The sequence below is a fragment of the Rosa rugosa genome, chromosome 7, assembly GCF_958449725.1.
Source record: "Rosa rugosa chromosome 7, drRosRugo1.1, whole genome shotgun sequence".
Lineage (NCBI taxonomy): Eukaryota > Viridiplantae > Streptophyta > Magnoliopsida > Rosales > Rosaceae > Rosa > Rosa rugosa.
The window spans coordinates 11,308,229-11,334,472 of record NC_084826.1 but is presented as its reverse complement, the minus strand read 5'-3'; the positions used below and the strand labels follow the sequence as shown (position 1 = coordinate 11,334,472).

The 26,244-nt window shown below is 40.2% G+C and overlaps 3 protein-coding genes across 3 annotated transcripts; 2 read left to right on the top strand and 1 right to left on the bottom strand.

Moving 5' to 3' along the window:
* Positions 1-12,237: 12,237 nt before the first annotated feature.
* On the top strand, positions 12,238-15,834 carry LOC133722388 (UNC93-like protein 3). The gene is made up of 10 exons (XM_062149282.1): positions 12,238-12,714; positions 12,798-12,961; positions 13,081-13,144; positions 13,298-13,411; positions 13,520-13,564; positions 14,013-14,260; positions 14,378-14,468; positions 14,909-15,021; positions 15,145-15,268; positions 15,385-15,834. The coding sequence occupies exons 1-10, from the start codon at positions 12,550-12,552 to the stop codon at positions 15,565-15,567; spliced, it is 1,311 nt and encodes a 436-aa protein (XP_062005266.1). The 5' UTR covers positions 12,238-12,549; the 3' UTR covers positions 15,568-15,834.
* A 568-nt stretch (positions 15,835-16,402) lies between these two features.
* On the top strand, positions 16,403-17,428 carry LOC133723741 (uncharacterized). The gene has a single exon (XM_062150612.1). The coding sequence runs from the start codon at positions 16,544-16,546 to the stop codon at positions 16,892-16,894; it is 351 nt and encodes a 116-aa protein (XP_062006596.1). The 5' UTR covers positions 16,403-16,543; the 3' UTR covers positions 16,895-17,428.
* A 3,604-nt stretch (positions 17,429-21,032) lies between these two features.
* LOC133723350 (short-chain dehydrogenase TIC 32 B, chloroplastic-like) lies at positions 21,033-25,098 on the bottom strand. The gene is made up of 8 exons (XM_062150161.1): positions 24,800-25,098; positions 23,430-23,661; positions 23,269-23,348; positions 22,798-22,951; positions 22,598-22,676; positions 21,800-21,884; positions 21,635-21,681; positions 21,033-21,459 (listed from the first exon to the last, which is right to left on the bottom strand). Exons 1-8 carry the CDS (start codon positions 24,915-24,917, stop codon positions 21,283-21,285), a joined length of 972 nt encoding a protein of 323 aa, XP_062006145.1. The 5' UTR covers positions 24,918-25,098; the 3' UTR covers positions 21,033-21,282.
* Between the last annotated feature and the right edge of the window lie 1,146 nt (positions 25,099-26,244).

Below are 26,244 nucleotides of genomic sequence, written 5' to 3'. Positions count from 1 at the left end.
ATTTGGGGGTTTGGGCGGTGGGGTCGGAGCGGAGGGTCATGGAGATTGCGATGGCGGCGAGTATGACGGCCATGGTGGAGTAGAGTATGGCGTGCCAGCGGGTGCAGTAGGAAGAAGAAGAAGAAGACGCCATTGTTGGTTCAGTGAAGGTTCTGGTGTGGTTGTTGAGAGAGAGAGAGAGAGAGTGAGAGGGAAGCAGAAAAAATAACCAAAAAAAAGAGAGAAGAATTAAAAAAAGAAGAAAAAAAAGAAGAAGAAGAACCGAGGGGTAAAATGGTCATTTTAGACCAAAATGTCTGAAATTTGAATGTTTGGGGAGTTATTTGTTAAAATTGAAATGTTAGGGACTAAACTGTCGACCCACCCCAAAGTACAGGGTGTGAATAGTAATTTGCCCTTGAATTTTTTACCAAATTTTGAATGGAAAGAACCAACATTTAGAAGGATGGAAGATTCATTAAGCACCAAGTCATTCATAAGCTACTCGAGGACCTTTTTTTTTAACGAATAAAACAAATTTCTGAAGTAAAGGAAGCCAAAAATGAGCTACCCTAATGTGTCACATGTTTATTTGTTTACTTCAAAACGTACATACTTGTCCATTATGTAGTGATTTCATCAAAAGTCTAGTATGTTTATGAAATGTATCAAGTTATTAGGGAGCCATTTTAATGAGGACTTTCTAATCAACGGTTTGGGAGACCCAAATTTTGATAACATTATTGCAAATTAATCGTTAGATGTTTATGTATGCATGAGTAGATCACTTCTGAAAATTTTCTTCCAATTGCTAATCGTTAAGGTACCAAACTAGATCAAATCAATAGACGAACCAAATTTGTTAAACATAAACCGTTCATGTTCATAACTGATAATCCCCGATTATGAATGCCTTCACAATTTTCAATTTAGTTGAAAAATTGCATAAATGATCTACACATGAATATCTAAACATCTAATGGTTGATTTGCGGAAATGTGATTGAAAATGGGGTCTCACAAAAAAGTCCTTAACTAGTTCTCATTTTAGTAGTCCTCATTAGAAGCTCTCCCCGAGTTATTAACTTTACATTTAGGCATTTAGTGAAAGAAGTTCCTTTTTATGTGAAGCTTATGTACCAAGTGCTCTAATAATTCGATACGTTATTTTACATAATTTCTGAATACTTCATTGTATAATTTCTACAATACTCGAGTCTTGAGAACTTTAGATTTTCTCAATAATATAAAAACTTAAGTCATATATTTAATTACTTATGTTTGATAGATTTTTTTTTTTTTTTTTTTTTGAGAGAATTTGGTGTCAATTCATTAATGTCAAAGGTAGATAACATTACAAATAAAATAGCTCTATAGCTATTTTAGGGAGCCCTATAGCTAAAACCAAATGAAACAAGATAACTAAGGCAACATAACATGCAACATTATCCTAAGCTTTGGTCTAAAGTAACCAGTAATTACACTACTAGGGAAATGTCCGGAACGAAACCAAAAACTAACCCTAAGACCACCCTACACCGGGCAAGAAGGAAGCCCAAGCAAAGACACAACACTCCACCCTCTGAACATGACCCAAGCCAAGAGTAGCCAGGACTCTAGCCGCCGCCTATCATCGCCACCTGCACAACCTGGATGTCGACCTTCGCCTACCTCCGACACTTGCACACCCCGTGCCCGATCCAGACAAGATGAACGAAGAGCAGTTGCCCTCTGCTAGCCAACTGAACCAAATCCAGTGGACACCCGACCACAAGGACCACGACAAGCCTAGCCATTCCAGGCAAAACCACCTCCCCTCCATCGCGCACACCCCATCGTGCACAACCTCACGTGCGCCGCCAACTCACGAGCCTCAACCTACAGATCCGCAGCGAACCAAATGGATTCGATCCAGCCGTCATGCCAATGCGCTGAGGCGCTTATTTCTCCCCCAACTCCCACCTTCCACCCCGGTAGGGATAACAGATTGGTGCTAAGGCTAGGATAGGCCTGACATTTAAACCCGTAACCCGCAAACCCGCACGATACCCGCACGCTAAAAACCCGCACAAACCCACCCGTTTATTAATCCGGGCTAAGAAAAGCTCGCACGAAAAAAACCCGCAAATTAACGGGCCTTGCGTGCTAAACTCGTTGGAACCCGTTGACTCAAAACCCTTCCCAAAAACCCATTTCGACTCTTTCTGTCTTTCGGCAACCACAAACAGACAAACTACGTGAGCACAACAGCCTCCACAAACAACCCTTTTCTTTTCCGTCACCCAAAACCCGATTCTCTCTCTCTCTCTTCTCTCTCTATTTTGCTTCCTCTCTCCAAAGCTATTCACTTTCTTACAGTTTTGAGATTTTGCTGCACTCCCAATTTCTCAAGGTATTGGAACTTTGATTGATTTTGAGATGTGGGTTTAGTCTTAGAGATATAGAAATTTTCTGGGTTTTGATATTACAGAGGAATGTTTGGTTTTGGCGAATGATTCTTTAAACTTGGTGATGGATCTGTAAACAGTTGGTTGTACTCACAAATCTGTAAACAATTGTTTTTAGCGTATTAATATTACTGTTTTTGTTTGGTATTTATTTGTTCGGAACAATTGTTTGGGATTTCTTAAAATCGTCCTTGGAAGACTGCTTTATATACAACACCTTATGACTATGGCTTCAGATCTAATACTACTTTGACTATGACAAATAGTTATTGCAGAGCCAATAGTTACCTTTTGAATGTTGGAAGCTTTACGCCTTTGGCAGACATAAAAAACTAACTCTTGAAATTGTTCTTGTTAACAAACACTCTGCAAATTATTAATTTTAATTTATCAAAAAAAATATATATATATATATGTTAACGGGTTCCAACGGATAACCCGCAAACCCGCCGGGTTTAGTCCGCAAAACCCGTTAAGCTAACGGGTTCTTACCGGGTCGGCCCGTTAAGAACCCACACGGTTCCCGCACTATGTCCGCACGTTGCCAGGTCTAGGCTAGGAAGACCCGTTCGACGGTGACGTCGTGACAACGCGCCATGGGATGGAGCTAGAAAAAATGGTGGCGGCTGTCTTTCTCTAAGGCCCCGTTTGGTATTGAGGTTTGGGGCATATAATCACTTTTAATTACCATTATGGATTGATAATCTGTTTGGTAAGATTTTATAAAGCGCTTATTTAAAAATTTTGAGTTAAATAACCACGATTTTAGGAAGCAGCTGAGAAGCTGGCAGCTGCTTTATCAAAACTAAGTTTTATTACCGTACACGGACATGCACAAAGTTTAATGAAACTTTGCAAATACCTATAAAACCCTCACTTTTTTTTTTTTTTTGAATAAAGGGCTGTGCAGCAGCCCTCAAGCCTTGATTAATGAAACTGTCGAATACAAGGGGGGACATTGAGCCAAAACCCTTTATTACAATAAGTAACGAGAGAATATCCTGAAATACTATCCTGAGTCTCTACGAAATACTTGTACTCAACACAGCACCAATTACAATCACTCTTTTCTTAAAATGACAACGTCCTAACAATGAAGCACCAAGGCAGGAAGACATCTAAACCCTAGAGAGCCGAAAGCACAACCTGTGAGAGAGTGATCCCTCCGGCGGCTCGCCCTCGTGGCGGCGTTGTCAGACGGGGTTGATTGGACCTAGTGTTCGGCAGTATTGGTCAATGGAATAATCTCAGTCGGAGTGGAGGCTCTGTGGCGGCTTCATCATCCAAAACGCGAGGAGGTATCGCCGGGGAAGTCCAGAGCCGGTTCGGCGGCTTTTGGGTAAGGCTAGGATCGATCTCACAAGGAGAGGGAGGCGGACTGCCGGAGGTGACGTCGCTTGGTGGTGCGAGGAAGGTTTTTGAGCGGCCCAGATCGGATCGGAGTTTTTCGATCTGGTTTGTGTCGTTTGGAGCCGCCTTGTGGAGGAGGGTAGTTGGGGATGGCAGTGATGCATGCTGGCGTTTTGGGGAGGGCGGAGAGAGGATGAGAGGGTCTGGTTTTGCTCAAGCCGGCGGTTTGGATGCCGGTGGTTGGACGGACTGGTTCCAACTTGCAGGACGGTGGCGAGGTGACCGCAGCAGCTTGTACTTTTGGACTGGGCTGAGCAGGGGTTGGGCCTGGGCTAGGGCTCTGGGCCCAACTTCCTTTTGTTTTATGTTTTATTATTTTCTATTGTTACTATTTAAATGTGGCTATATGCCTGAAATAAGTCCCCACTGTTTTTTGGTAGGGAGAAATGGGCGTTGTCCCGGAATGCACACTCTGTGTGCCTTGTCTGGCCTAGCGAGGCGGCGAACTGTTTGTTTGATCAAATGGACACAACCTCCTAGTGGCAGGATGAAATTGAGTGTCGCCGGATTTATTTCCGTGCGGCAACATAGTGGAAAAGCTGTGCTATTTGTAATGATGCTTCTTCGTTATAGAGTTATCTTTCCGGTATGTCACCGCTATGTCAAAGCAAATAGAGTAGCCATTCGTGCACTCTTTGCTAATTGGTGCTTGTTAGAATACATAGATTTTATGGAGAATCCTGATATTAATTCAGGATGTTCTCTTTATACTTATTGTAATCTGGGGTTCAGGCTCTACGTCCCCCCCATGTATTATGCAATTTCATTAATCAAGGCTTGAGGGCAGCCGCACCAGCCCCATTTCAAAAAAAAAAAAAAAAATGACAACGTCCTATCCATTTTTTTGTTTTTCTTTCCTCTCTCTCCCCCCCCCCCCCCTTCCTTTCTCTTCGACTCGCCCTCTTTTTCATTGAATCTCTCTGTTGGTTACTTCTTCAATTCTTTTAGGTTGGTTATTTTTGTTCTTTTGTTTCTTCAGCTAATCACCACTGATGTTTAATTGTATTGAACCCAATAACATCCCCTACTCTTCATTGCTCAGTAACATTCCCTACCCTTCATTGCTCAATAGCTTCATTGTTCATCTGCTTCCTTCAATTCTTCTTCTTCTGCAATTCGGATCCGTCTTGGTTTATGATTTGCAACCAAAGGGCTATTAGATGTTTCTTGATGAATTAATAATCTTGATTAGTTTTTGACTGGTTGGTTTGATTGTTAATGCTCTCTTGTGCCAAAATTAGATATTGGTCTTCAACATCTTTGGAACCCAGAAACTACAAAAACATGAGCAAAAAGAAGAAAACTAAAAAGCTCTCGGTTCAATACCCTTTTTTTTTTTTGCACAAGAATTACATGTTAATAACCTCAAACTCTAATAGTAAAACACAATGTCTGGGAGTTCTCAAGCTTGCATTATTCAATAACACAACTGTGGCTTTTATACAGCCAATACAAAACAGGAAAGATCACAAAAGCATCCACGTTTACATGAACTATACGTGGTTCACAATAGAGGAAGACAAATTCAAATACTAATCTACACACCCTACACACAAGGGTTTATTTTAACAGAAAGCAATCAGCACTATAATAAAGAGATAAGTCATAAAGACTTAGTCATCAAGCACCTAAAATACCTAACAACATAGTCAGCAAGCAACTCAAATACCTAACAAATCCTCCCTTAAACTGACCTGCAGGAAATGCAGTCAGTTTACCTTTTGAACCTCGCACACTCCAAGGTGCTTTCTCATCTTCAAGAACGCTTCTAACTTCAAGGGTTTTGTCATAATGTCAGCTAACTGATCTTTAGACCCACAGTGCACCAAGTCAACTACTCCATCTCTGGTTAAATCTCGAAGGAAATGGAAACGAATGTCGATATGCTTACTCCTACCATGCATGACAGGATTCTTCGAGAGTTTAATGGCTGAATTGTTGTCACAGAAAATGGTGCACTTACTTTGGTTGAGGCCGAGCTTTCTGAGAATTCTTTGCATCCATACACTTTGGCATGCGCAGGAAGCAGCTGCTATAAATTCCGCCTCAGTTGTAGAGAGTGTTACTACTGGTTGTTTCTTGGAACTCCATGCCACAGCGCCGGAACTCAGCTTAAACACGTACCCTGAAGTGCTCTTACGATCCCCAAGGTCTCCTGCATAATCACTGTCAGAGAAAGCAACCAAGCTTTCCTCTCCTCCTCTCTTGTAAAATATTCCTAATTCAGCTGTTCCCTTCAAGTACCGAAAGATCCTCTTTATTGCTTGTTGATGTAACTCAGTAGGAGCCTCCATAAATCGACTAATCAAACTCACCACATACATGAGATCTGGTCTGGTGGCAGTCAAGTACATAAGACTACCCACCATTTGCTTGTAGGCGGTGGGATCAACCCTTGTACCTCCTTCATCCTTCACAAGTCTGCATCCTGGTACAATAGGGTTTTTCACAGGATTACACCGCTCCATTCCGAACCTTTCTAACACATCATTGGCATATTTCTTTTGGCTTATGAAAATTCCGGCCGAGCTTTGCACTACCTCCACTCCGAGAAAATACTTCATCTTTCCAAGATCGGACATGTCGAATTCTTGCTTCATTGAACTTTTGAACTCCTCGAACATCTTTACATCATTACCTGTAAAAATAAGGTCGTCCACATACAAGCTGACTATAAGAATTCTTCCATCTTCACCACTCTTTATGAAAAGTGTGTGCTCACTCAAACATCTCTCGAACCCTTCCTTAATGAAGTAGGATTCTATTTTGCTGAACCAGGCTCGTGGGGCTTGCTTAAGCCCGTACAATGCTTTCTTCAACCTGTAAACTTTGTCATCTGCACCCTTCACTTCATAACCTCGAGGTTGTTCAATGAAAACTTCTTCATTGAGCTCACCGTGCAGAAATGCACTTTTCACGTCGAGCTGGTACACACTCCATTCTCTGCTAGCTGCAAGTGCAAGTATCAATCTAATAGTGTCCCAACGAGCAACAGGAGCAAATACCTCGTTGTAGTCAATTCCAGCTTGTTGAGTGTACCCCTTTGCCACGAGCCGAGCTTTGCATTTGTCTACTTCCCCTTTCTCGTTCAGTTTAGTCTTGAAGATCCATTTTACACCTATCTTCTTACTTCCTTTCGGCAACTCAGTCAATTCCCACGTACCATTTCGCTCGATAGCTTTGATTTCCAGGTCCATAGCCTCTCTCCATGTAGGACTCTTGACAGCTTCTTCAAAAATTACTGGATCAGTGGATGAAGTGAACATGACAAGTTGCTGCATTTCTTCCTCAGACAATCCCTCACCACTTTCATAGTCTTCCATCCACACTGGTACCTTTCTTATCCTCCCTTGAGCAGGAATAGGTGCATTGATTGGGGCATTATTTTCTGCTGAGTTAGTTGGTGTAGATGAACCCGAGCTACTACCTTCACCTTCTGCAATTTGCTCAACCTGCTCTTCTTCTTCATTGTTATCAACCTGCTCTTCTTCTTCATCTCCCCACTCAAGAGTGTCACAACAAATCTCTTCAACAGTTTTACCCCAGCTCCACTTTTCCTCTTCTTCAAACACTACATCTCGGCTAATAACAATCTTCTTAGACTCCGGATCAAACAGCCGATAAGCCTTGGATTCTTCACTTATGCCCAAGAACACACACTTGAAGCTCTTGTTGTCGAGTTTCTGCCTTTTGTTATCCGGTATGTGAACATGTCCAATACAACCAAACACTTTGAAATGCCCCACAGAAGGCTTGAGCCCACTCCACGCTTCTTCAGGTGTTTTATCTTTAACTGCTAGCGTGGGGCATCGATTAAGAACATGCACCGCCCAATTTACAGCTTCCGGCCAGAATTCTTTGGGAATTTCCTTGTCAGTCAGCATACATCGCACCATGTTCATAATGGTTCGATTTTTCCTCTCTGCAACCCCGTTCTGTTGTGGGGTGAAGGCTGCAGTGAGTTGTCTACTGATCCCATTTGAGCTGCAATATCTGTTAAACTCAGATGAGGTGAACTCCCCACCTCGGTCAGTACGAAGACAACAAACGAAATTCCCTGTTTCTTTTTCTACCAGGCTCTTGAAATTCTTAAAAGTGGTAAATGCTTCTGACTTAGCATGTAAGAAATACGTCCATACTTTTCGACTATAGTCATCTATGAAAGTGATTATGTACCTCTTGTGGCTATTTGACTCAGGAGTAATCGGACCACAAATGTCCGAGTGCACAAGTTGTAGACGTTGAGAAGCTCTCCACAAGCTTTTCTTAGGAACCGGGTCTCGATGCTGCTTGCCTATAACACAATCTGTGCACACTTTGGAGGAGTCTTTGAGAGGCGGAAAACCCTTTACCAACTTCCTGTATGACAAGGTTCTCAAACCTTTCAGATTTAGATGTCCGAATCTCCGGTGCCATAGGTGAGTTGTGTCCTCAGATGTCATTTGGAAACAAGCTGGTCTTGGAGCATGAGTTGGTACAGAAGCAAGCAACACAAACATTCTGTTGGCAGACATGTTAGTCTGCATAATCAACCCTTTTACAGGATGATAAATCTTGCAGACACCATATTGAATCAAAATAGCCAAATCTTTCTCTTGAAGCTGGCCAATACTAAGTAAGTTATTCTTGAGCTCAGGAATGTAAAATACCTCAGTGATCACTTGAGTTATTCCATGAACATGTATTCTGATGTTTCCTTTCCCCATGACAGCCATCTTTGTGTCATTGCCAAGCTTCACTACTTGCCTGAAGTTTTCGTCGAGCTAGATAAACCACTGCTTGTCACCACTCATATGGTTGCTGCAGCCGGAGTCGAGGAACCACACCTCCTCTCTTTTGGAATTATTCATTTCAACATAGGACATAAGCAGCATCTCTTGATCTTCATCGAGTTCAGCATAATGGACATTCTTTTCCCAGCTAGGACACTCATATTGGAAGTGTCCTAACTTGTGGCACTTGTAACACTCTACAATTTCCTTGTTGAACTGCTGTCGGCCCCTGCCTCTTCCTCTTCCTCGAAACACACCTCTTCCTCTGCCTCTCAAGCCAAACTTCTCTTCATGATTGACTTTAAGAGCTTGTTCTTCTTTCCCATGCCCATTCATCCTCTGTTCGTGCACCAAGAGACTACTCTGCAGCTCATCTATTGTCAAGGTCTCCAGATTGTTACATTCCTCGACAGAACATACCACATAATTAAACTTTGAGGTCATAGACCTCAAAATCTTCTCGACAATCACCACCTGCTCCATCTTTTCCCCATGCACCTTCATTTTGTTGGCAATTGCTAGGGTTCTTGAGAAGTATTCATTCACATGCTCACCTTCCTTCATCTGCAATACTTCGAAGTCTCTCCTCAAGGCTTGTAATTGGGCACGCTTAACTCGGGTTGATCCCTGAAATTTCTGTTTCATGGAATCCCAAATATTCTTGGCAGTGTCTCGATTGAGAATTGTCTCCATTATCGTACGATCAATGGACTGGAAGAGATAGTTCTTCACTTTGAGATCCTTGAGTTTTTGGTCATCAATTGCCTTCCTTTGTGCCTCTGTTAATGCTGCCTCATTCTCCACCGCAGTGATTCCATCTTCGATCAATGGCCAATATTCCTTTGACCTCAAGAAATTTTCCATCAACATGGCCCAGTGATCATAGTGGCCATCAAATTTCGGTATGGCAGGCTGCACAAAGCCTCCCTCTGAACTAGAAGCCATTCTCTCTTTTCACACTTGTCTGGCTCTCTCTCACTCTCTAAGAAATCTGCTATTTCTTTCACTCAAATCAGGCCCCGTGGTGGAGCTCTGATACCACTGTTAATAACCTCAAACTCTAATAGTAAAACACAATGTCTGGGAGTTCTCGAGCTTGCATTATTCAATAACACAACTGTGGCTTTTATACAGCCAATACAAAACAGGAAAGATCACAAAAGCATCCACGTTTACATGAACTATACGTGGTTCACAATAGAGGAAGACAAATTCAAATGCTAATCTACACACCCTACACACAAGGGTTTATTTTAACAGAAAGCAATCAGCACTATAATAAAGAGATAAGTCATAAAGACTTAGTCATCAAGCACCTAAAATACCTAACAACATAGTCAGCAAGCAACTCAAATACCTAACATTACACTCGTTCTTCTTTTGCACAAGAGTTAAACCCAGAAACTACAAAAACAGAAAGCAAAAGAAGTAAAAGAAATTTTCCATAATACAGTAATTCCCAGAATCATAAGAATTACCTTTGCCAAGTTGAAGTTTTATTATCTAATGGTTAATTTTTTGGGTAGCACTTTCGTTAATGGCTTCCCTTTCTCATGTTTTGACGATTTAGAGATTGAACTATGAATAGTTGTGATTGAACCCAGTTTTGTATCGATATTGAATTTGACTTTAGCATCATGTGTAATTTGGTCAATGTACATTGCAAAAGTATTTTTACACAATGAATTACCAAACACATTTAAAATGCTTTTTATAGTGATTTTAATTTAAACACACAATTTACCAAACACGTACCTGTGTTATTTTACAAACACTTACCTGTATAAGATTCAACATGTTGAACTCAAGGCAAAGTTTCCTAGTCTCAAGATAAATCCTTTCGGCGCATGTGAAATGCTCTAACTATGCATTGCAGCACAGTGCCTAGCCACTTTGACAGCTTTAGGGTTCGAACCTAGATTGGGGAGCACACCCAACTAAACAAGAACCACTAAGCCACTTGCAGGGGTTAAGGCGAAGTTATCAAACCACTTGATCAAAAGATTATTTTTTTAAGGGTTTTTATCCATTTACACCATTTTTAGAGATTTTTTTCCCACTTACCCCATTAAGTTTTTTTAATTCTCTCTTACCCAATACACTCTAAGGGAGTCTTCCCTAATACCCCATTAAGATTTTTTTTTTGTTTTTAATTTTTTTTTAATACCATTTTACCCCTCACCCCTTTGTTACTTAGAGAGAGAGATAGAGAAAATGCAAGAGAGAGAAACCATAGGAGACTTCGCCGGAGCCCGGTCACCGGCCGCCGGAATCCGGCCAACTTTCGCCGGAATCCGGCCAACTTTCGCCGGAATCCGGTCACCGTCGCCGGATTCCGGTCACCGGCTGCCTCCCACCGGAATTTGCTGAAAATCTCACGGGAAAGTTTTTTTGCCCCCAATAGACATCTATTGCCCCCCAATAGACGACTATCAACCATGTATTGCCCCCCAATAGACGACTATCAGCCATGTATTGCCCCCCAATAGACGACCATCAGCCATGTATTGCCCCCCAATAGAAGACTATCAGTCATGTATTGCCCCCCAATAGACCTCTATTGCCCCATATTGCCCCCCAATAGACGACTATCAGCCATGTATTGCCCCCCAATAGAAGACTATCAGCCATGTATTGCCCCCCAATAGACTACTATTGAGGGGCAATAGAGCATTTTTTTTCTTTTTTCTTTCCTTATGGGACTTTTGTTTTGCACACAATTCCAAAAAAAAAAAAAAAAAAACAGAAGTTGCACACTAGCACCATTTCGATTTGCATCGATAAAGCTCCATCCAAATAGACAAAAAAAAAAAAAAAACACCGCCGAGCCTTGATCTTCGGCCTCAACAGAAATTTCTTCGCTCTTCCTCACCATGTCGCTGCCCGGCACCGCCGCGTCCAGCGACTCCAATACAACAGAGAAGAACTCGAGCCCGGACACGAAGTTCCTCCTGCATGACGTCGCTCCCGACTCGGCCAGCCCCTCGCCGTCGACAAACACCACCACGCTAGGCGACACGCGTCGGATGTCCTTGAGAAAAGCGCGGAAGTTCTTGGCGGAGCTGAGGCGGAGGCGACAGCAGAATCGCCGTTTTCTCTCCGTCCATGAACTTGATTGCCTTAAAGGAGATCGGGCAGAGAGAGAAACCGGTGGAGATCGGAGATCGGAGATCGGGCCGGACCCTTGCAGTGGTCGGTGTGGGACTTGAAGACGGACCCGGCACCCTTACGCTGAGCTCTGATGACGCGAACCATCTCTATCTCTGTTCTCTGTTCTCTGCAGAGGTGGGGGGGGGGGAGAGAGAGAGAAACCGGATCGGAGATTGGGGGGAGAGAGACAGAGAGAAACTGGAGATTGGGGGGAGAGAGAGAAACCGGATCGAGGGAGGAGAGAGATGAGAGAGTGGCATGATGTAGTTTTTTAATTAGTTTAAGGGCAAAGTTGTCATTTCCTTTTAAACTGGGTTAGTGAGAATAAAAATCTCTGGCTGAGGTAAGTGGGATAGTTATAGCCAATTTTGGTGCTTTGGGTCAAGGACCCTTTTTTTAATAATGACCAATTAAATATTGGCGGCAACAATAAACGTATTTACACGCAAAAAACGACCCTTCAGTCGTTATCGTCGTCTTCTCTCTTCCCCCAACCACCTCTCTGTCATTTCCTCTGATTCTTCTTCGATTCATTCAAAGACTTTTCTTCACCGCTTGATTCTCCATCCTACCCCCACACAAATTCAGAATCTTTTCAAATTTTCAACCCTACCCACATTTCTTTTCCAACTAAATTATTCCAATAATTCACTCCATTTCCTTTGTCCTCTTCCTCCCTCCCAATTTGTTCTTCTTCGCCGGCAGACCGGCCCTCTCGTTTTGGCCTCACTCCCACTAATGTCTAGTCTTTTATAGCGATACCTCAATCCACTGGATTCAGAACTCGAAACCATGGCCCCTTCTCGCGACGAAGAGACGCCTCTCGTCGTCGCCGACGACTCGCCGGTCGAGGAGGGAAGGAGCCATACCAGAGATGTTCATATTATCAGCTCCGCGTTTCTGTTGATCTTTCTTGCTTACGGTGCCGCCCAGAATCTGGAGAGCACTGTCAACACTGTGAGTTTTCGAATTTAGGTGGTGAATTGGAAAACAATTTTTGATTGATTTGTAGAGAAATTGATGTGGGTTTTTGGTGGCAGGAGGAGGATTTGGGAACGACGTCGCTTGGGATTTTGTACTTGTCGTTCACGTTTTTCTCTCTGGTGGCGTCTCCGGTGGTTAGGAAACTGGGACCAAAGAATGCTTTGATTCTTGGGACTACTGGATATTGGTTGTTCATTGCTGCTAATTTGAAGCCAACCTGGTACTCTTACTAACTCTGCTCTTTTAGTTTCTATGTGACCCAATTTTGTATATGAGTTCATGCACAATTTTTTGTATCAAAATGCATGTGGTTTAAGTGTTTGAAGTCATTCTGTGTAGGTATACTATGGTTCCAGCTGCATTGTACCTGGGTTTTGCTGCTTCCATAATATGGGTTGGCCAGGTAATATGATCGTTCATGATTTCCGGGTTTTATTTTGGATTTGATGGTAAAAAGCTATACTAGTCCATGTTTTGGGTTTTGTTTTGAGTTCTCCTGGTTGTATTTGATGGAAAAAGCTAGAAATTGTTTCTGACATGATTGTGGATCCATCAGGGGACATATTTGACTTCTACTGCACGTAGTCATGCCAAAGATAATAGCTTACATGAAGGAACGGTTATTGGCCACTTCAATGGAGAATTTTGGGGAATGTTTGCCAGTCACCAGGTAGAATATGTTGGATCTTTCTTAGGAAGTCCAATTTCTTTTACTCAACATTTTCGATCAAACTTGTCATGTCAAGTTGCCTAATAATCTTACTTTATAATTTTGCAGTTTGTGGGAAATCTTATAACCCTCGCCTTGCTAAGAGATGGAACGGTATGTGTCATCCTTGAAGTTAAACTGTGTTTGCCTTGTTTATTCTGGTGGTTTGGTTTTTATCTTATTAGCCCACAGATCTGATAACCCTGTTATAAAAGAATTGGTCTTTGGGCATCTAAATGTATCTCCTAACTAATTGCATTTGGTGGTAACAGAACCTGGTTTGGTTTCATACCCTTCTTTGGACTTCTGAGTCATGACTCATTATGAAATTGATTTGATCTCATATTATTATTTCTGGATTTTTCCAAAAAGAAACTGGCTTCATAGTATATCTTCTTATTTTTGAATTCTAAATGGTGATTGGCACATGCATTAAGTTTCTTTGTACTATTTTGATTCTTTACCATGGTTCTGCACATACATTAATTATATAATTTCAGGTTTAGCTTTATTTTGTCAGAAAATGAGTGTGCTGAGTTTGTTTTTCTTCCCATCATGACAGGGGGGGAGTACTAATGGCACAACCTTATTATTCAGTGTGTTTCTTGTTAGTATGACCTTAGGTACCATACTGATGTGCTTCTTGAATAAAAGGGGTATTAAAGGAGAGGAGGCCCAGGGATCTTCTCCCAACTTTTATGCTTCTGTGGTATCTTTGTCAAAGACAGTCATCAGACCGTTGTATGATGTACGGATGCTATTGATCATCCCCCTTATGGCGTATTCAGGATTGCAACAAGCATTTGTATGGTATAATTACTTAACCAAGTATTGCTGCCTACTCCAGCCCCCCCCCCCCCCCCCCCCCCCCCCAACTCTTCTTTGTTATTCCTGTATTAAGCATGGCACAATTCTTTTCATGTTTAGGGCTGACTATACCGAGTATATTGTTAGTCCAACACTTGGTGTGTCTGGTGTTGGAGGTGCAATGGCAGTTTATGGGGCATGTGATGCAATAGTAAGTATGCTGAAACCTGCAGTACAATTATTAGTTCAGTGTAGATATAATTGAAGTCAATACAATTCTTTATTCATATGAATTGTCTTTTACTTATTTTCTTATTTTTCTTTTGATATTAGAAAAGATGTCTTTCTCATTATCGGTACTTTGGTTCTTGCTGTCATAGCCTACATTTCTTCTATTAGGATTCATGGGTTTATTGCCTTCTGTCCTATTTTTCAAGAAAGTGAGGACTATCTATGATCAATAAATTTCCAAGGGGATACCATGAAACTTTTCTGGGTATTATAGACACGGCTTGATATTAGGCGGCAATGGAAACTGATAATTAGAATCCAAAGACTCCATGAGCATACATTCTTCATAGGAAGGCTTCGTATGTATATATATTTACGGTCTCTTAGATTCTTATCTCACTTTTTGTTGGAATATATCAGTGTTCACTGGCTGCTGGTCGATTTACGTCTGGTCTCAAGTCCATCACTATTATAGTTTCTGCTGGAGCTTTCATTCAGACCATTATATACCTCTGGCTTCTTCTAATATACAGGTTAGCAGTATTTACACGTTAGTGTACAACATCTTTATATAGTTGAAACTGTTATCATAATTTACTAATTTCTAATTTGAAGCTGTTATCTCTAAATTCTTGTTAAATCTTGTTATGATGCAGCCCAGTGAGCGGAGTACTTGGAACTTTATACCCTCTTATAATGGCAGCTGCATTGGGCATTGGTGATGGAGTCTTAAATACACAGCTCAGTGCTTTGCTTGCGATATACTTCAAGCATGATACTGTATTTGTCTAACCTTTTCCTACAATTTTCTTCAAGTCCTTGTTATTTATGAATTTGGAGCCTTGAATCTATAATCACAAATCCACAACACATTTGCTGCTTTTGGGTTTCTACAGGAAGGAGCATTTGCACAGCTCAAGGTCTGGCAGAGTGGTACGATTTCAGCCGTCTTCTTTATTAGTCCATACATCTCATTACAGGCAATGCTGGTGGTTATGCTTGTTACAGTCTCTGTCGCATATGGTGCCTTTATGTATCTATCTATTCGAGAGAAAGCACTCTCCCATTCAAGTTCATAATGTCTAAAGAGCGAAAAGTTCTTCAAGGAAAACTACTTGTGTATACAAGCAGGTATATGTTATGTTGTTATTGACGGTGTCTCTATATTTGCAAATCCATTGTTTGCGACATGTTCCATCTGCTGCAATACATATTCCAAAAGTCGAAAGATTACTTGTCCCATATGTCCTGTGTTATTATCAGTATAAAAATGCAAATGTCAAAAGTTCAAATGTTCATGTGGATATTTGACAATTGAGAATTTACTGCATTGCTTTTTTCTCTCCTTTTTTCGGTTCTTCTAAGTACACTCCTGCAAACGAGATTTTCTTAGGCTTGGGTTGCTTATATAGCTTAAACAATATTTATCGAGCTTGAGCTCAGTTCAACTTGGCTGCTGATCTGTCCACAGCCCAAGCATTGCCTGACTGGGCTCATCTGTGAAACAAGTTTGAGCTTAAGCTTAGCTCCACTCAGCTTAAATTTGGAAAAAAGACCGAGCGCCCTTAGGTGTAATGACAAATTATAAGAAAAAAAAACGAATACAAGTAAAATAACAATGAAGAGATGACCAAAACAATGCTATTAGATATTTGATATTTGCCAATACAAACTCAATTATAACCATAATGTATATATTATGAATACATCTTCGAACAAAATCAAGACGTTTCATGAAAGGTCTGAATTTTTCATATTTTGAAGTCGAATTCTATCAAGCTGATTTACTTATATGGTTTTTAAGGTGATATCGCATTTATAAAGTCATTTTTTTTTTTTAAAATACATCACCTATAAAATTCGTTGAGACGCAACATTTTTCATTAGTCAACATGCATGAGTCACCAGTTCCCATCTTCTCCCACCTAAGCTCCAAAAACGTGAAGTCGTTGAAATTAGGTCCTCTCCCTTCATCCCACTCTTGACTTTCCCCCTCCCTCGCATACCTATAAAACCCCAAGACTCCTTACAGCAAAACCCAAACAACATCCCGTCATGCTCCCCTCTCTCTTCACCTCCACCCTAACGCGCCTCACGCCCCGCCTGCCGGTGCTAATCTTCGCCGCCACGTGGACCGCCTGCCTCACTCTCACGGTGGCTCTGGCCTCCTTCTCTCCCGAGGTTGCGTTTGTCTCGGCCATTTCTTCTTCGTCTTCGTGCGGCTCCGAAGCGTCCATAAGGGTTCTGGCAGACGTGCCGGGAGATATTCTCTGCTTGCCGGCTCAGCTGTTCAGCAAGTCCAGGATCGACTTCTTCGTGCCTCCGGTTTTCGCGGCGGTCGTGGTGGCCGGGTCGGCGTGCCTGGTCCGGGCCATGGGCCTGTGGGAGGCAGACGAAGCCCAGTGAAGTTTGGGCTCGCCTTGCCGCCAAATTGTTTAGAACAAGAACTGATTGGCAATTGTAGATGCATGACTATAGTTTGATTCTTTTTCAGTGACTTTATATGTAATCAGATCAAACACTGCAGTTTTCATCTGTTTGTAGAAGGAGAAATTTGGTAGCGGGTTGTGATCGAGAGCAATCTTTTGACCTAATCAAATCTTGTTCTTAATTAATCTCTTAACCTCATTCTCAAAAAAAAAAAAAAAAATCTCTTAACCTTACCTTCAAATTCTCAGAGCCGGCCCTGCTAATCGGAATTCCACCATCTATGAGGGCTGCTAATCGGCAAAGAACTACATTTGTGATTTGTCATTCGGAAATCCATTGTACACGGAGCTGCCTAGCTCTGTGTGTCCCAAGGGCATGACTTCAATGGGAAGACAACAAATTTCTTTGGACTTTGGAGATTGTTTGTTCACCAAGTTGGGTGGGCTTTCATGACCCATTATGTAATAGGTGCTGTCATGTAACTATTGGTGCTTTAAGTGGGTTTTTTTGTTGCTCTTGTTGGTGCAGGGCTCTCTTTATATGCTGGACTTGATGTATGCTAGCTTGAATCCATTTTGTAGATCTCGTAAAAGTAATTTAGTACGTGTAAGAACCTACATGTTTTAATTTGTCAAATTTTTTTTAGTACGTGTTTGCATATATAGCTTACAGTATGGGAAAGAAACAAAGTTTTTGAATATATCTTCAGTTCTTCACAACGGTCAAGTAATCCTTCTCGATCCTACCTCCCTACTCCTATGCCCTATGCTCGGTATGTGTTGCCCTTAATGAGGTCCTTGTAGGAGATAGCAAGTGCTGACATGGTCAGGGTGGCAACAACTGTGTCAACAAATGTTCTGGTGCGTTCATGCTATGTGCCTATGTGTGACACCATCCAGTACGTGGTGCATTTGTGCCCGGATGGAGCAGTGGTTTAAGGCTGATGTTTTCGAATTTCTATCCGGTGATCAGGGACGTAGCCACTCACAGGGCTACTTGGGCTGTAGCCCAAGGGAGAATTTGGCCCAAAATGCGTCAAGTATGGGTATAACCCAAATAAAATAAAATAAAATACTAATGCTTCGAAGAGTTGTTGGGTTGCTGCTGTCGGTCCGGAGACTACTCTCCCCGTTCAGAACTGCAGATCGGTTCCGCCTTCCACTCTTCCAGGCTCCAGCCACGGAGCCACCTCCAATCGCTGCGAGCCACAGAGCCACCTCCATTCGCTGCGAGCCACGAAGCCGGGAGCCACCTCCAATCTCAGAGTTTCAGTCCACCGAGCCACCTCCTACTCTCACTCTCCTCGTCTCCCCGTTCAAAACTTCAGATCAATTTTGATTCCACCTTCCAGAGTTCCAGGCTCCAGCCACCTCCCCTTTCAGAGTTTTAGTCGACTCGAGCAGCTGAGCTACCTCCTCCTCCACCGTCCACCGAGCCACCTCCACTGCGGTCTGCATCTTTGGATTCTCTGCGACAGTGCGACTCCTTGAACTCTTGAAGGCTTCAAATCTTCAATCCCTGATGCTCAGATTCTCAGGTAAACACCGTATACCCAATACCCATGCTGATGATGTTTGAATCATGAATTCGTGACGGTGAGGTGACTGAGGTCGTAATTGGGAATGGGTAATGGATTGATGTCGATAATTGAGAATGGGTTGATGAGATTCATTGATATTATGCAGGTTTGGCTATAGAGACATCAAAAAAAAATATTTGGGCGAAGCCCAAAAAATTGCCACAATAAATTTAGCCCACCCCATTGTCGAATCCTAGCTACGTCCCTGCCGGTGATGACCAAAGCCTATCTGTCGTACACTGCGCTCACTTTGGAGCCATACTGCGTTCCTCGTTGGTTAGATTAATTATACTTTGGCTCCTAAGAAAGAGAACTCCCATTCGATGCCAGAAGCGGATGGCCATGGCCTTGTGCAATTATATTGGATAGACCGGAAAAGATTCTCTTTTTACAAGAGATGCTTGCACTTCAACTATTTCCCCAGCTGCTTTAACCCTTGGTGTCGATCTGATGACTTGCTGAGAAACTGAACTTGTGCCCTAGCTGCCTTTTTTACCTATTGCTTAACCTCGCTGATACTGCTTTATTGAGAGACTGCAGGCTTTGCATATTAGTTTAAATAAATGTTTTATCGAGCTCTTGAGCTTAGCTTGGCCTCTCCGTCTTAATGTCAAATTAAAGACACCTACAAGTAATCAAGAAATAACAAAAGCAATACATGCCCAATACAAACTCAAAATCATTATTTTCATGAAATTCGTATGGATACATCTTCAATCAAGGTTGAAGAACAAATTGAATTGAAGAAACCAAATGCTAAAGTCACATAAAAAGTATGAACGTGAGCGGCTCCCATGTCGTTAACTGTCACAATTCGAAAATGATTTGTGATCCTAAAGTAGTCTAATTTTTTTTTTTTTTAGAAGGAAAATAAATTACAACTTAAAAGCTCCTACTACAACCAGAACTAAACTTATCAAAATTAAAGGCGGGCAAAACTGAGAACGACAACTTCTTTGACCAAGTGATAGGAGTAGATTAATTGTGACCCACACTTTTGTAACAGCATCAGCAATAAAATTAGCTTCCCGAGAAACATGAGAGAAGGAAATAGTTTCGAAATTACTAGCTAGACTCAGGATGTCTTTTACAAGAGTATGAAGACCCCAAGGAGGAGCACATTTCTATCAAGTTGATTAATATAGTGGTCTAAATCAAATTCTATCAAGCTGATTAATATAGTTCCAAATATCACATTTATAAAAATTATTGTTCAGAAAATACACCTATAAAAATTATTGAAAAGCTTGGGCAGTCGCCATAATTAAGCTCCTCACAGTTCACACCAATCCACCCGATCATGTTACTTTTGCTACCCTGGTCTTCACTTCCATCCTCACGCGCCTCACACCCCGCCTGCCAGTGCTAATTCACCGCCATGTGCACCGCCTGTCTCACTCTGAGCGTGGCTCTCGCCTCTTTTTTCCTGAAGTTGAATTTGTCTAGGCAATTTCTTCGTCGTCTTAGTGCGACTCGATACTAGGTTTCATTCATCAAATGATGTTGGTAGTATTTTTTATATCTTTTTTTTATCAGGAAAAAAAAAATTATAAATGAAATCTTCTAAAACAATCAAATCTAAACTGAACGGGACTGAAGGCATTTCCATTTCATTTCTTCTGAAGAGGAGGAATTAGCTAATAGTGTTGCCACATAAGTTTTGAAACCTCTTTAACCTTTTAACGTACAACAAGATTTCTTGAATTATTAGTCTTATGACATACTACATTAAATTTGAGAATACTTTTTCTTTGGATTAAATACTGTTTACTCCCTATACTTATAGGGTTTCATCGTTTCAGTCCCTGACCTTTGAATTTCACCTAAAAAGTCCCTGAACTCTCAATTTCCTCCCAATTGGTCCCTGCCGTCAAAATTTTCTGTTAAAGTTGCCAAAAATGTCTATTATACCCTCACTTACTTTTTTTTTTTTTAAATTTATTTTCTCTCTCTTTTATTTCTTTTTTTCATTTCACCTCTTGAAGGTCTGTGGATTGGAACCATCTTGATGAGGAGATGAACAGAAGGAGGCGAGAGAGCCGGAAGAAGAAAAGGTAAAAAGAAAAAAAAATAAAAAAATAAAAAAGAGGGAGGAAGAGAAATATATATATATATATTTAAGTAAATGAGGGTATAATAGACTTTTTAGGGGAAGATAGCAGAGTTTTTGACGGATGTTTGACGGCAGGGGCCAATTGAGAGGAAATTGGGAGTTCAGAGACTTTTTAGGTGAAATCCGAAGGTCAGGGACTGAAACGATGAAACCCTATAAGTATAGGGAGTAAGCAGTATTTAACTCTTTTTCTTTTCTTTTCTTTTTTTCCCTTGAAGCTACAAAGCATTTAAATTATCAAACAAGAGGCGAGAAAAAAGTAAACAAGGCTCTCATCTTCGAGCTAGCCATACACAATTCTCACACCCTGATGCATATTTAGCATCACTATGAGCAGTAGAGTTACAACATCCAGAAGAATTCACTGATCAAAAGCCATTACCAGCTATTTAATTAGCTGGTAAATGAGGACCAAGTGCCAATAAAGATAAACTAATTAATCAATCATTATGTTGATTGAAAAGCAAGGAATTAAGTTCAGCGTCATTATATTAAGCAGTACATAATATATAAATGACACAATACAACAACTATCAACAAACAGTAACCAAACAAACAACTCTCTATAGCATGGACCATTGCACTTACACACTCACATTAATCCCACAACTTCTGCTCTGCAGGCTCATATATGGTAGTATTATTGATCACAGATTCACAGAATGTTTCTCATCAACTTTTAGAAGAAGCTCCATCAATCAACTTGTTGCTGAAGTCCCACAGTCTTTTCGCCAACTTTTCATTTCTAGCATACGAGCTCGGCTTCATCTCGTTGCAGTCCACATAATATTTTCCGGTTACACCTTTCAGTTTTGGATGCAGTGCTACAAAGCATGTTGTGGCTGCTCCCTGGTTAAGATCATTTGACAGTTGATGCAAAATTATAGTTAATGCCTTCAACACTCTTGAAAAAGCGATAGATTATGTGGTGCTTAGGTAATTCGGTAGGGAATGATATGCATGTCATGAGAAAGAAATTATGTGTAAAAATGTAAGTAAAATAGTATTCGATGGAGATAATCACCTGAGGAACATTCTTCCAAATGCAAAAGGTGAGAAACCTCAAAGTTTCTGCATATAACAGAGTGAATCCAAATTAATCAGACAGTGTAAAAATTCTTCAACGATAAAAAATAGTTAGTGTAAAAATTCTTTTGTATTTTGGATTATGCATCTGAATGGAATATACTCATTAAAAAAGCAGAGTGCCTCATGAGAGGTGTCATTATTATTCCTGGGTGGACTGAGTTGACTGTGATGTTCACACCCTCTACCTGCAAGGCAAGGCAAGGCAATTATTTACAGATGAAGGTACTTTGATCATAAGCAACAAAAAGCACTGTCCATTTGAACATAAATAAATTAATTGCATCTTTCTTTCTTTTTTGGTAATAAATTATTTGCATCTTTCAAACATGTCTATTTATAGTACCGTTTAACATATAGAATGAAATCGCATCAAGAATATGCTGTCCTAATTGACAATCTGATAAGACACCGTCTCGATTAGAATGTCTTACAAAGAGTCATCATCAGTTCATTAATCCTTGACGTATGAGATATTATCACAGATTCTATTTGTGATTATACATGTCTGTTGATACTTAACCCACTTGAGGACAGCGCTTAAATTCAAATTGAATTCTCTCTACTGTGACCCCTTTCCGTACGTAATCATTTATATGTTCTTCAAATAATTCGTTATGGGGCACATGTCTATGGGACTGTAGTCACCTACTTAAGGACGCTGATTAATGAACTAGGAAAGTAACGAAACAGTATTTTTCTAACACAACTACCATTGACCAGTTTTTGTGGCTGACAATTGAGAACAATAAAACTATATTAACTCACAGGTCACAGCATAACATTCCCCATAACATTACTTTCAAATCGTGTTTTTTAGCAATTATTGAAGTTTTCTACAGAGTGCAAGAGGTACGGCAGAAACTATGAAGATGAAAGGAATGAAGGCAAAACAATTTACCTGCAACCTACGAGAGAGCTCATTAGCATGGAGTATGTTGGCTAGTTTGGATTGGCCATATGCTCTTTTGTCTGAGTAACTGAGGACACAGACATTGACTTGAAGAGTTACTATGAGCTAGATAAGCTGCCTAATTATAATGATGATAGCCATGATCGAAAGAGATGGATTAGTTATGTGTTAAATCACTAATTACGTACCCACTTCGTTCATTGATCCTATCAAATCGAATCCCATTGCCATAGGTGTGCACATGAGCAATTGATGACAGGTTCACAATTCTGCCTTCGATGCCAGTGGTTTTAGCCGTGTGCTTCATTTTCTCAAGGAGGAGGTTGGTCAAGAGAAAATGACCTGTAAATTAGGTGGCTGTCTTAATTGAAATGATACATCAACAATGAAAACTGATTCATTTTTCCATGTAGAAGATAAAAGTAGCACACTGCTGACAATAATTTTCACATATCTGAGCAAGACTGTAGTTGATTGAAATTATAAATCACTAGATAAAAGACAAAAGTACCAAATCACTAGACAAAAGACAAGAGTACCACATTGCTGACTTCTGTTTCTGAAGTGAGGCCGGTAGCGTCAGTGGGGTTTATGTACGTAGACAGACACGTAAACTGTAAATGTGATACAAATAATTTTGTCGAGAAAATTATAGTTACCAAGATGATTGGTTGCAAACTGCATCTCTATTCCATCTTCTGAAAGCCGGTGAGGGCAGAACATAACACCAGCATTGTTTCTGCAACGCAAATAAACCAATTTAACGAAAATGAAAGACATGAATTGCTGCACAAGGGGAAGAGAGAGAGATCATGATCACATTAGGAGGTTGAGAGGAAGATCGAGAGCAATGAAGCTGTCAACAAATGCTCTAACAGACTTGACTGAGCAGAGGTCAAGTATTAGAACATCCACTCGAGCTTTCTCATTCTCTTCGAGAATGATCTGTTTCGCTTTGTTTGCAGCCTCAATGTTTCTAGCAGCAATGATGACATGGGCTCTTCGGAGCGCCAAGATCTTTGCTGTCTCCAATCCAATCCCACTCGCCCCGCCTGCATTTCACATCCAAGATCAGCAATATATCTTTCAACATATTCGAACAAATTAATTTTCAATTCAAATAGCCCAATTTCATGTTCATCGAGTGGTATCCATTGTCTCTGTTCTAAGAAGTGATGGCCTCCCTGGACCACCATATCTCTTTAATTCTTAAGCTTCTACCAGGCGTTTATCTTTTAGTTTACTAGTTTCCCTTTTTCATTTGTATTTCCAGTTTATCTCCTTTCCAGTTTGTACTTTGTCTTGCCCCTGGGCTATGAAATTTCTCATTCGATCAAAAAAAAAAAAAAAAAAGAGTGGTATCTGTGTTTTCTTTTTACTAAAGTCCATGAAACATAAGACTTTGGATTTAAGGTTTGTGAAGACAAAAACTGAGCAACATTCACTATTGTTCTTTTTGGTTATCCTTTCCTGGAGAAGGAGAGACTTTGACACCGGTCAAAATGGATAAAAAAAGATAATGAGATCAAAATATTTTAACCTTAAACCCAATGACCAAAATATGAAAATTATGGAAATATCGATAATTCAAAAAAAAAAAATTACGAAGGAACTATCAAATATTGATGGAAATTTTAACAAAATTTTAGATAAAAGTTGTATGATAAGCTAAAAATATACTAAAAATAACATATCGGAAAGATGTTGAAATTAATATCGATGCTTATGAAAAACAAAAATTTCGAAGAAATATCGAGGATATATTTAATATTTTAGTCCTTGCCTAAACCCCACAAGCCCAATGCAAGCCAGGTGGTGGGTTATGGCCTCTTTTTGGCCTGAGTTGAGATTGCAAATTCTCATTCATGTCTAAACCAATAATAATCAAAGATATATATGTTGTAGGAATTACTCTATACCAACACTGTGTTAATAGATTGGTGGGTTCTGACAGACAATTTAACAAACAAGTAGAAGGCACAAAGACCGGAAAATATGAAATTGTCCAGAATATTAAAATTTTGATAGAGAATTATCATATTAAATACTGTTTGTAGCGTGTGTCTTGTACAATGAAATAATCTTACGAAATTTCAGAGCACTGCACATAAAATTTAACAAACAGGTAGAGGGCGCAAAAGAAAACACAAAGACCATTGTTCATAGAGAGGAAAATGAAAATGAAGCTACCAGTGACAATGGCAGTGAGGTTTTTTGCATCAATCCCTTCAGTGACTTGCTCAGCAGTTGAAGCTGATCCAAACCCACTTGCACCAGGCCTTCCTGTCACCAATGAGAAGAAACCCATTTCCTAAAATCACTGTAATAACCAATTAAGTTTTCCAGGCTGTGTCACCCCCAAGACAAAGTCAATGACCTATCCCAGATTACTCAGAGGAAACAGACTTAACAGAGCATTGAGAAGAGAGAAAGAGGGTGAGAGACAGAGATGAAGGATAGCACAGGAATGAGAATAAATATGAGTCCGGTGGGTTGAATGTAGGTAACAATTATGGGTTTCAATTCTGAACTATTACCCATATGGAGAGAATTAAATGCTCGCCGGTGAAAAGCTGTTAATAGCTTCAACAACCCATCAACTGTAAATCTTCTTTACTTACTGTTGGTGAATTGTTTGGGAACCTTTATAGTGCGAAGAAAGTCAATGTTATAAAGAAAAATGAGTCGAATTCAAAATGATAACGTGTAACAATTAAGGTTTTTATCATAGGTGGGGTCTGAATTTTTTCAGACCGGACAAAATGTTACTTGGACTTTCAAAGTGGGGAGTGTATTCCATGCACTGACAGTGCATAGGTACTTGCAATATGAATGGATGTAATTTTTTTTATATTAAAATATATAAAGAGGTGTGATTAAATGAGTGGCTGTTATTTTTTTTGAGATTAAAATAACTGACAGTGCACTTGCACTGTCGGTGCATACAATAAGTACTTGAACTTCCAAAACCACATCAATAAGGTGCTTCCGTCTATATTTCGTTATCCCTCCATTAAGTGTAGAGACAAATCAGAATTTTCACTCAAATTGACCACTAAAATGACTATATGGCCCCGTTTGGATGGCAGGAAATTATGGTATGGAATGAGAATTAATTTCATTTTTCATGTAGAGGTACCATTTGGTTGTAATTAGAGATTGGAAAGGAAATAAAAAATGAGATTTGACTGGAATATGAGGGAGTCAAATCTCATAAATTACGGTAAGGGGTGGTATTCTAATTCCATTTCCCACCATCAAAGACAAAATTACATAAATTATCTCTCTAAAAAGTTTATATGCTCTCACCAACATTCCTTATAAGTTAATGTCATATTTGTACTTAATTAGTAAAAGGGTGTTATTGAAAATTATAATTTTATATTTCATTTTTATGACTTAGCAAACACTACCATAGGAATGGAAAATAAATTTTATAATTTAATTTTCAGTAATGTTCCAAACACCCACATGAAAATACCAAAACCTATTCCATTCCATATCGGGTTGGAAAGGAAAATAAATCATTTTCCTATTTTGACATTCCTGATATATATATATATATATATATATATATATATATATATATATATATATATATATATCCATTATGACTTGTATCATCAAGGGTATTG